We start from the raw sequence: 11,483 nt of genomic DNA on the forward strand, positions 1-11,483 counted from the left end.
GAGCCCGCCCGCCCCCGCCGCCCGCCCCGGCCTGGCCCGCGCCCCCGGCTGCTGAGAAGCTGGCTCCCGCCGGCAGCCCCGACCGGGCAGAACGCCTCTGAACGGCTCTACTTTATCTTCTTCTCTCTTTAAAAGACAAAAATATATCTTTATAGTAGGTGGCTTCTCTTCCATTCCACTTTTCTCTTAACATAGAATAATATATCGATACGTGTATTTATGGTGCAGGGTTGAAGGCTTCTTCACAGGGAAACAACCAAGAGGTAAACAGTTGGCTTCGAGCTCTGCTATCAGACCTGCTGAGCGGGAGACTTGCAAGGAGGCTGATGTGCTGACAGGGGCTCCGTTCTTGGAGAGAAAGGCTCGCAACCCCATGCCTCACAGGCGTCAGATCCCTCTCGCCCGTGCGAGCTGCCTACCCTTCTCCCACTTAAAAACAAATAGCAAAGCTGAAGCCAGTCTCTAGGAATTCAGGGTGACGCCCCGCAGGGGCCACCCCTGCTCGGCCGCCCGCCGCCCGTCCGTGGGGGGGACGGGAGGAAGAACCCGCGGCCTCGCACGCCTCGCACGCCGGCGCTGCCTGCTGTGCAGACTCAGTGTCTCTTCGTGGAGGACACCTTCTTCTTCCGCGCTGCCAGCATCTCGTAGAAAGGGTCCCTGCTGATGGCTGCTCTGCACACACACAGGAGAGAAAACAGAACAGACTGAGGGACGGGCCCAGAGGAGACAGCCCCGGGCAGGGGCTTGCCAGCAGCACTTGTGCCCCCTGCCCCCTCGACTGGCACTGCAAAGGCCACGTCGGTGGCGTCATGCTTCACCGTGTCCACACAACGACATAAGGGACAAGCTTCGAAAGAGACACACAGTACGTGTGACAAGGTAATTCTGGACTGTTTACTGCCCGTTTCTACCTAATAGTGGATGCAGGGTTAGCAACAGAGTATCACTCACTCTTACCACGTCCGAGCCCAGGAAGACAAACGTGCTACTCCCTCCCACCGTGACAGCGGGCACCACGCAATCCGTGGCCCACGGCGGTCTGACATGTGCTGCTCTGACGGCTGCCACAGTCTGCAACCATGCAACTGCTGAGTCCCACGTGCACCAACTCGATAGCCAAGACCACATACGGACCGTCCACGCTGTTGCGGGGCCTTGGGGCACAGCCGGCCAGGCCCGCTCTGCGTCCACAGCCCGGCAGGGAGGGAGCCTGCGTGTGCCCTGGCAGTGCCCCTGAGACCCCAGCATGGGACAGTGACAGCAGGGCCACCCCCATGCACCTGTCCTTCCCAACTGTCCAGCACGGGGTGCCACGATCGCGCTGAAGCTCTTCCAGGGCTGCCACACTCTAAGTGCCCGCGAACCCAGCTGACCGCTGGCTCTGCACCTGACCAGGTCAATGACAGGCCCTGCAAACGGACTGGGGCCTATTCACCAGACATGATGTGTCCCCGAGAAGTGTCTCCACAGCTCCTCAGGGCAGCTAGAACCGACAGTCCCTGGCACCTGTCCCAAGGGGGCCTTGCCACAAAGGCCTCAGTTTCAATGTGGAGAGCCAAGGACGCAGAAGTGGAGCACTGCGTGGCGGTCAGGAGTGCAGCTTGATGAGTCACAAGGCTCAGGTCTGAAGATCAGTACCACCTCTGTGGCTCTGGACAGCCTAATTCGCCTTGCTGTGCCTCCGTGTCCCCATCTGTAAAATGGGGACAACCGTGCTTCCCAGGCTGTGGTGAAGGGGGAGAAGATGGTACCCGGGGCACATGAACACAGGGTGCAACTCCTGCCCCAGGGACCAGGCAGCACTGGGGCCCAGCCAGGAACTGAGCCAGCCCAGGGGGGCCCTGTGCACACCCGCACACCCTCGCTAAAGGACCGGACGATTCCAAACGCGACTTTCAATAATGCTCAGTGGTTCTGGCTGTAGGAGCACAGACCACACGAAAGACAAAACGCACAACCACAGACAAAACCAAGGAACAGCGTGCAGGGAAGGCTGTGCACCGCCACGTGCCGGTCCAGTGGCAACACAGCATGGCCGCAGACGGTAACCCGCGCACACACAAGCTTGCGGTATCTGCCAGGTAGCGTGGCAACCAGCTATTCACCTGCCAGAATAAAGTTACATTCCTTACTTCAAACCATACCCTAAAAACACATTTCATAAAGACAAAAGAGTTAAATGTTTTTTTTAAAAAAAAACATATGGTAAAAACAGAGTGCAGGACACGTGGATGGGGGTCACTTGCTGGCCGGGATGCCCAGGGCACGGCCACTCCTCTATCCAGACCTCAGTGGAGGGCTTTTTTTTTTTAAGTTTTCATTTAAATTCGTTAGTTACCACATGGTATAGTGTTAGTTTCCATGTACAACAGAGTCAGCGCGTCCATACGTCGCCCGCTGCTCGTCATGCATGGTGGGCTCTGGAGTCTCCTTCCGGGTACTGACTCCAGGGACACCGTGCAGCCTCCATCCACAGGATGAGGGTCAGAAAGCTCACATCGAGGAGGGGAGCTACCAGGGTCACCACATGACCCCATCTCACCCCAAGACGTCCCGGGAGTTATCCCCATCACACCGAAAGGGCAGGAGGAGTGGGTCTCCAAGGAGGCCGAGGGTCTGGCAGGAGGGCAGGCGGCATACCCGAGTCAGAGGGAACTCAGCACAGGGTGGTCTGACCCCAAACCCATGTGCTCCTGCCCAGCCTGTCTCTTCACGGTAGGACTTCCAAGCAGACTCCTGTGGAGTCCATCAAGTATCTTTCTTCAGTCATCTCTTTGCTGTTCAACCCTGGCCAGACCCTGCACCGGCTTCAGCAGTGACACCAAAACACACCCCAAACTCCAGCGCTCCCCCTTGGGAGCAGGCTGTGGCCAAGGCGGAAGCATGCCTGTCACGGGAGGGAATGCAGGGCTGCAGGGCCTCAGACCACCCGCTCTGGGCAGCCTCCTTGGCCTCCGGGGATGTCACGCGCTCTCAGAACAAACTGCCACCGAGACAAGCAGCCACACCATGCCCACAGGGCACGATGGCCATCTGGACAGGCTTCACGCAAGTCCCGGGGGGGGAGGGGGAGGACAGCTCCAGCCCGTCATCCCCTCGCACTGTGCAGCTCGGCAGAGCAGGAGCCGAGCTCTGGGTCTGCTGCTCTGTCCACAGCTGTAGAAGCCTGAGAACCCTCCCCCCGCCGCCAAGACCCTCAGTCTCCCCACAGCACAGCAGTCAATGGTGGGGGTCTATCCCGTGACCCTAGAGCACGGCCGTGTGACTCTGGGCAGTTTCCTCACCTGTAAATGGGACAAGTCTCCCCGGAAATGATGAAAAATTACAATTACTATCTCCACTGAGTGCAGTTCTGACCATGAGGCCTGCTTTCTAAAATGTGGGCCGACCAAGTGAACAGACGGCACCCACCCCTCCCCGGGCCACGAGGAGCCCTCCGGGAAGCCTAGACTCGAGGCACTGTCGTCAACGTGCTGTCACGGTCACGCATCTAAGGATCCACTGAAAAACAGTCTGGGAATTCTAGTCAGACGCTGCCTTTGAGGATCTCAGGCAGGAGCCACCAAGGGCGGCGGGTGGCGCACTCAACAGTGGGAACGGTACATATTCGAGAGGTGAGAGCCCTCGCCAGAGAAAGCACAGCCACGTCTCGCGTGCCACCTACTTGATGCATTTAATCCACTCCTCCTTCTCCTCAGGCGTCGGGGCTGAGATCCGGTACACAGTGTGGTTCCCTTCCACCACCCGCCCGTCAGCCTCTGTCTTACAGGCCTTGATGACTTGGTCTTTATTGTCGGGGATATAAAGCTCAAAGCAGTTCTGAGGATCACAAAAGAGAGGGAGAGGGTGTCAAAGATCTGAGAAAGCTGCCGAACAAAAACAAAAAACGTTAGTTTCTTCCTCAAAAGACTCTTCACTGTGACTTCCATAAAGCACAGGCAATATGTATTTTCCTGTGAAGAGGAGCCTCGCGGTGGAATTCTGGAGAATGAGGCTGTATGTCAATTAGCCTGATTAGCAAAGATACCAGCCAGGTGCATGTCCGCTCCACTCCCAACACGCCAAAACCACGGAGCGCTGCAGGTCACACAGATGCCTCCCGGAGCCCACCGTGCAGAATCGGCGTGTTCCAGACAAAGGGGGTATCTGCAAGGTGCCTGAAGGTCCTAACGCAAGCAGCCCAGGCATGGGTGGTGCCGCAGCCTTTTAAGGAAGGACAATTCCGTCCCTCGTGGGACCGTCCACACGTGACACTGAAGCACGTGGACGGAGTGATGTTGTTTGCAGCCTCATCTCTGGCCCGAATACTAGCGATAATTTTAAAGTCAGGCTACATTAGAGGCATGACGCTAGTTTTAAGTAATCTTGGCAATCCCAGTCTTTTTCAGAGAACCGCTACGCCCCTCCCTCCTAGCCCCCCCCCAAATACTTACTGGTTTTTTGGAGTCCTCTACCTCCCGGATACTCAGATTCTCTAACGGGATAATCCCACGGGGCTCCTTGTCCTGTACAACAGTTTCAGACACAAAGACCTCACTGCCGGGGCAGGAGCATGTGGCCCACCACACTCCTCACCCACACGCCCCCTGGGCCCTTCTGCTCTTCTCCCGTGACCTGGACCTCACAAACCAGCTCTGGGGCCCACACCCTATGCTCTAAAATCGGAAGAGGGCCAAGAAGCGTATGAGTGCACGAACCCCTGTAACCAGGGGCTTCTGCAAGAAGAACACCCAGGGGAGGCTCAGCACAGGGCCTGAGAGAGGGGACGTGGCCCAGAAGAGCTCACAGGAGGCCCTCTAGCAGCATGCGAGCCTCTCTCACACAGAAAACCATCTCCCTTCTCTGCCTGGCTCCCATACACTTCTCTTCAGCCTCTGTTCCAGGGTCAGCAACCCCAGAAAGCCCTGGTCTCAGTCCAGGTGCCTGCTCTGTGCCTCCAATGCCTGGGACTGGGGTGTGTGTGTACCCATTACCTCCTGCCTCATCATCCCCCTCTCCAGATGGCAGGATCTTCAAAGAGAAACTGCCTTCCTGACAACTCCACATGGGTCTAAAAAGGCACCTACACTCCTGTCCAGAACAGAGGAGAAGAGCCCTGCCATGCCCTCGCCCCCATGGCCGTCCCCCAGCGCTTCCCATCTCAGCAAAAGCCGCCACACACACGCACTTCACACCTCCGTCTCCGGGACACCCAACAGCCCAAGACTTCACCCCAAGGTCACCAGTGCAGCTGGGCTAAGCCTTGCCACCAAGCTCCCTACAGCAATTGTTCCTGTAACACTGTGCACTCTCCACCCGCAGACACAGGTTCCTTCTCCTTTTCGGGCAACAGTCCCGTAATCGATGGTATCTCTGAACACCCAGTGCTGAGGCTCTGGTACTGGGATCAACTTTCTCTGTCCTCCACAACTGGTTACCTCTCCCCTAATTGTTTTCATACTTGTCTTTTCCAGATACGATCTCTCCGACTGTCTAAAACCTTTCCTCTATGACGGTGATTTTATTCTTGGGTAATCTGTTCCACTCCTCACAGTTTTTACTTATTTATTACATAAGTCATACATCAGTTACATTCTAAATACATCACTCTTGTTCTCATTCGTTTTTCAGTCTGGACCTTGCGGAGGGAGAGGGGGCGGGTAGACAGCCTGTGTTCTGGCCCCTTCCACGGTCTCACAAGAGAGTGGTGAGCAGAGGGCAGGGCCGTCTCAGACACTTGCCGCACTCTGGCTCTCCTCTGGGACCACAGACGTACTGCTTGGGGTGGGTGTGCTGTTCGCGGGCGCACTCCCTGTGAACACTTCTCCCACTGAGTTCACAGCCCAGAGCCCCCACTGCCGCTGCAGGAAGTGAGGTCCATTTTCTCACTTTCCTGTTTCACCAATTCCTACCCAGCAGCAGATTTTACTGCTCGCCGATCGGAAGAGGGAAAAAGGCCTACTCTGTTTGCTTCTCCCTGGCTCAGGGCAATGGGGAGGCGGCAGGGCTCCGTGGCGAAGGGCCCCTCTGCTTGGCCCCGCAGGCCACGGCCTATGTCCCTGCTTTCAGTCGCTGTGCTCCCTGTGCTGTTCTGAGGTAGTGGTCACTCTTCCTTCCCCGGCTGCCACCGCCCTCTTCCTCTCCTAGATTGCCCGCACCGCGTTAGGGGACTGTGTGTGGAAGTTCTGCCTACCACCGTAACTCCGAGAGCCCCGTGTGTCTGCGGAAACACATTCTCTGACGTCCTGTGGCCTAATAAACGCTGGCATGCTGCTGAACAGAGCGTGGGATTCAGGCGATGCCATGGTCCGCATCAGGAAGAACCAGAGCATTGTGCACTATCCCGCATCGCCCCTGAGACCGCTCCCCAACTTAGGGCATATTGCTTAGACGCCTGTGTATGTTTCATTTTAACCCCAAGAACAGTGAAAAAATCCCAAGGAGACTTTAAAGATGCCACTAGTCTCGATATCTTTGAGAAAAAAGGCAGACTATGGGCCGGGTGGGGGTGGGAGGGGACAGAAAAGAAGGTACTGAGCTGTTCACAGCGGTGCTCTGGGCGAAACAATAAGAAAATTACTGAATGTCATAATGAGCAGCCTCTGAGCGCGAGTGACGCCGCATCCAGGCCGATCCCCACTCCCTGTGTGCGGACCTACATCCACACGGCGTCCACGACCACGGGGCGCCACAGCGGATGGCCACCTCACCCAGGCATGTGCCAGGGATGCCCCGCTTCCTACTGAGGCTTACGTCCAGACTCTCACTTCTCGTCCAAGTCCCACCGTGCTCTACACGCGTCAGAAACGGTCCTTCCCAATCTCCATGGTCTCAGTAGGGTCCACGACCTTGACTCCGCAAGGACCTGGTCGCAGAACAACTCAACTGCCCTGACTGACGTCAAGACACGAGCCCCACGCTGCTGAGCAGAGCGGAGACGCGAGAAAGGGCCAAGGGACAGGTGGGCGGCCAGTGTGAGCCCGGCCGACCAGGCATTCTGGGTGCTGTGCCAGAGGGAGCTTCGATAAAGGTCTTATTTTATCATTGTTATTCTCACAGGCTCTTATTAGAGGGACTTACACGTAACATCTATCTATCTGTGCTGTGATTCCGTTCCCGCTGAAAACCAACAAACTTCCACGGTCAAAGAAAACTTCAAACTCCAGGTAACTCCCAAGGTCCCCCATTTCATTTTACTTCCTTCTCCTCTATTACGTCTTTCACCCCTGGGCTGCTTCTCCCGAATCCAGAAAACCTGAATTCTCCACATGGTGACTTTCATCCCCCTTTCAAGGGGCCACAAACCCTTTCTCGGCCCCCTGACCCAAGTTCACTGTTTCTAGCCCGGCTCTAAACCCCACCTCTAATGCTGAGTGTAATGCCGGGCTGCTGCCTTCTCCCAGCCAGGCTCCTCCTGCCCCCGTCCAGAGCTGGATGTCGGCCTCCAGCCACCACGCCTTTGGCAGGACGCCCACATCATCTTCCGGGCCCCCGACTCTGGGGTCTGTCCTAGCTGTTCCTCTTCACCTCAAGTCTCGTCCCGGGGCCTCCTCTGACTGCATCTGACTGGAGTCGTGCAGACACAGAGACCGGGCCCACCACCCCCACCCCATCCGCGGCGGACTGGCAGATGCTCACCGTCGTATATTCAAAGTAGTAAAGGCAGTTGTCAGTCAGAATAAACCAGCGTCTCTTCCATGTCTTGACCCTGCCACCTGTGAGCAAACAGAGATGCATGTCGGACGGGAGTCAACCGGGCCCACACAGGCTCTGTAACACAGAACTCCCCCTCAGAGAGCACGAGGGAGGAGGAAGCGAGGGGCAGGGCACCAGGAGAACATTGAGACCATGGCAAAATTTACATCGGTAACAAGACACAGAGCCAAAACAGAAGCACCTTTCACAGAGTGAAAGTCTGTGGGTACAAGCAGAGCAAGCAAGTCAGGTGGCACCTGGAGATGAACTCAGGATAGTGGGATGAGAGCATGGCGGGGGGGGAGGGACCCCGGGCAACGAGGACACGCAATGCAAATTTGACCGGGCTGGAGTGGTGCCAGCAGGAGCTGTCGGTGTGGTGGAAATGGGCCAACAGAGGAAGAAGAGGGGAGAGGGTCAGCCCCGGTCCCAGCCACACCGTGAGGGCACCCAGCCCAGGGCACATACGTATGCAGGGGCTCATCAGACATGTCAACCCCTCCACAATCAAATCTAGAGGTTTCCTGGAATGTGGAACCCAAACTCCTGTGGTCTCACCCACTACCTCACCCTCCTGATTATAGTGGATTTCAGGCCCTGGGCCCGTGTCCTACAAATGAAATTTCCCCGAAGTCCTGGATGAGGCAAGGCACAGTTCCTGTATCAGGGAGGCACCCGCCAGTAAGCAGAAGCAGCACTCAGGAGCCCTTTCCAAGCCTGGACTTCTCACCTGAAGCCCTGAACAGAGTGAGCTAGGGGAGGGGCCGCGGGCCAAAGGAGCACGGACAGCGGCGGCTGTGAGTGCCAAAGGGCTCCCCCGTCCTCCCTCCGTGAAACAACACTGGGGCCATGAAGCTATGCTCAGAAGGACACCATGGAGGGAGGCTTGGCTGCGGGCTGTTTCGGTGAAGCCGCCTCCCACTCCCTTCACAGCCATGAGCCAAACCTTGTTTTTGTCTGCTTACATCAGGGCAAGGGGCAGCTTTCTGAATGCGAACCACAAAGAAGCCATGCAAAGGCCTTCCTGTGTCCATCATACGCGTGCCAGCTTGTACACACTTCTTACTGCCTCGACAGTGTACGCTCTACTTGCTAAGACTTAACCTCCAGAGAACATCACTTCTCCGATCTTCACAAAAGACAAGACCCATTGGGTGCAGGGCTGGTATGACCTTAGTCATGCTTTCTCTCTCGTCCCTCACCGCAGGCAGCTGAGCTGAGAGTGGGGGCGTGCTGCCACGTGCACACAGGGGGTCTCAACGGGATGCAACAGCTGGAGCACTGCACATACCATTACAGAGAGGGCACACCCAGCCCTGGTCCCAGCATCGAGAAGGCCTGTTGGACTTCTCAGTCCCTTTTATGACTGTGTGTGGGGGCCTGAAGTCTCGGGGAGGTTAAGTGATTGATCATGAATTGCAGACCCAGGTTACGGAGGCCTTCACCGCCAGCACGCACACGCTGCCCACCCGCCGGGGCCCTGTGCTAGGACCGCCCCCCCCCCCCAGCAGCAGTTTGCCAGTTTATGTGAGCACGTGCCTCTGGTCCCTAAGGCTCTAGGGCATGAACTAAGAGAAAAACCACGGATGGAAATATGACATGCGTGTGGAAAATGGGAAAGGCTGGGCAGGATCAAAGCAAATGAGCAAGAAAAAGAAGACAAGGAACCTAGAACCGGAGCCAATGTTATAAAAAGGAACCCCCCCCCCCCAGAGCCCGAGGACTTAGCTCCTCTACCTCTTGGGATTGCGTCCTCACGCGAGCAGGGCTCCGAACACAGGACACCGGAACCCATGCTGACTCCCATGCCCTCCCCCCACAGGAACACCCGGGGGCCCTCGGGGTCATGGAGGAGGGGTCAGATGCGAAAAAGAAGGAGGTGGAAGGACATCTAGGAGGAAAAGCAAAGCTAGAAGGATCCCCACCCTGATTACAAAAGCTTGATGAGTCCCCCTGACAACCGGCTGCGTTGCGGAGACCCGTGCCGTGAGAGGCATCGCAGCAGTCCGCGGGGAGCATTTCCATGTTGAAAGAAACAGACATGAAACAAGCAGACAGACCAATGCGCGCACCTAGGACAGTCCCTGTGGAACTCACAGGACACCCCCACCCCCGGTGGGAAGGCCAGGCGCCGGATGCCCTAGTGCTGACAAGTCCCCAGACCGTGCTAACGAACGTGAGCGCCGGGGGGCTGTTCTCCTGCGTGCAGCTCTCTGTAACGCAGGAGCACGCACCTGAGGAGAACCCCCAAATCAGCAAATGGGGAGGAGAAACCAACAACATAACTAAGAGGCCAATTTTGGGTTTTTAACAATATTCACTGAAAAAGAGGAGGGAGAAAAACAAAACAGAACGTGGAATACAGAGCTGAGGTCGTAACGCCCTCCCCTAACACCTAGGATTTCTGGGGTGGGCTTTTGGTTTTTGTCTTTTTTTACCCCCCCAAACTTGGCATCCTTTGAGCTTGGGAGATGCCACTTCCCTGTTCCATGCAAAGGCAAATGTCTTGTCCCAGCGTGCTCTCTGATCAGGGTGCATCAGAAGCACATGACGCTGGGAAGTCAAACCTTCCTTCTCTTCCTCCTCTTCAGAAATTACTGTAATTCACAGGTGTGGTCAATTTGAATGCAACACATAGAGAATATGCCTGGCCAATCTTTCCAAAAGAAAATTCAGTGAATACTTTCTCCGCTTTCATAAACCCACTCTTAGCATGTTTTCTTGCATTACCACATTCAGTAGAGTTTAAATTACTCCATGGCCTGGTGCTAGCTGTCTGATTCACTATGCACTAGTCCTAAAAGGGAAAATATGAGCCCCTGATCCTGACCAGTTCCCTAGGGACTGTACAGTAAGTTAGAAGCAGCAGTAACACTACCACCAGCAATTAAAAAACAAAACAAAATAACCAAAAATAACAAACTAAGAAAACGCTGCAGCGAGTACAGGGGCCTTGGCAGAGCGAGCGAGCAGGTTGGGGGATTACATACCTCCTGGAGTTTGGGGCAAGGAAAAGGAGAGCCAAAATCATGGAAACATACAAATGAGGGAGAAAAGAAAATTAAAACAAAGAAATTAAACCAAACTCCTTAATCTTAAAGTGCAATGTATCAGTCATTCACATGTGCCCTGGGGAAGCCAAACATAAAGTCAGCAGTGGGGCGAAAGCCACTGTCTGGCAGGTGAATGGGGGAGCCTATTTCACCTGCCACACCACCCGGTGAAGGTGGGCTCTGCGGCACTACCGAAAACCTGGCCCCAAAGATGCCGCAGATCCATGCTCACAAAGCTAATGTTTATTAGTCTATCCAGAATCCGGAGCTAAGAGAGGAAAATTGGGGGGGAAATTTAAGGTCTTTCTGCAGAGGGCTGTCACTTTTTAAGGTGTGTGTAAGAATGCACACACATATTCCCATGAATACATATGTACATGTGTGTGCACACAAGAACACACACTCTTACGGCTGTACGCACACACGGACATACACACACAACTGCAGCCGGCCCGAAGCCTGCCTCCTGCAGCACGTAGTACACACGGGTGACCCTAAGTGGCTACGATGAAAACACAGTAGGAAGGTTAGGGGTTTGGAGGAGCTTTAGAAAAGGTAATGCAATGACCTAAAAACAAATCCCACATTTTGTTCATTTTTTTTTCCTCTTAAAAACATGGGATGCCTCATGAATTTACATGTCATCCTGGTACAAGAGCCAAGATAATCTCTGCACTGTTCTTTTTTTTTTTTTTTTTTTTTTTTTTTTGCCTGATGTGGGGCTCGATCCCATAACGCCGGGATCACGCCCTGAGC

General features: G+C 55.3%; 1 protein-coding gene across 3 annotated transcripts in view; it reads right to left on the bottom strand.

Moving 5' to 3' along the window:
- Window positions 1-454: 454 nt before the first annotated feature.
- The window catches only part of CYTH1 (cytohesin 1), a 40,699-nt gene continuing 29,670 nt past the window's right edge, over window positions 455-11,483 (bottom strand). For 2 of the 3 annotated variants that reach the window (XM_011223856.3, XM_019798788.2), the window contains exons 10-13: window positions 7,618-7,696; window positions 4,434-4,505; window positions 3,665-3,819; window positions 455-672 (exon numbers count right to left, since the gene is read on the bottom strand). In XM_011223856.3, coding sequence (XP_011222158.1) covers window positions 594-672; window positions 3,665-3,819; window positions 4,434-4,505; window positions 7,618-7,696 — 385 coding nt within the window. In that variant the 3' untranslated portion in view covers window positions 455-593. The remainder of the gene's footprint in view (window positions 673-3,664; window positions 3,820-4,433; window positions 4,506-7,617; window positions 7,697-11,483) is intronic. The other variant, XM_011223854.3, reaches the window with a different exon arrangement.

Source organism: Ailuropoda melanoleuca, chromosome 13 (assembly GCF_002007445.2).
Source record: "Ailuropoda melanoleuca isolate Jingjing chromosome 13, ASM200744v2, whole genome shotgun sequence".
Lineage (NCBI taxonomy): Eukaryota > Metazoa > Chordata > Mammalia > Carnivora > Ursidae > Ailuropoda > Ailuropoda melanoleuca.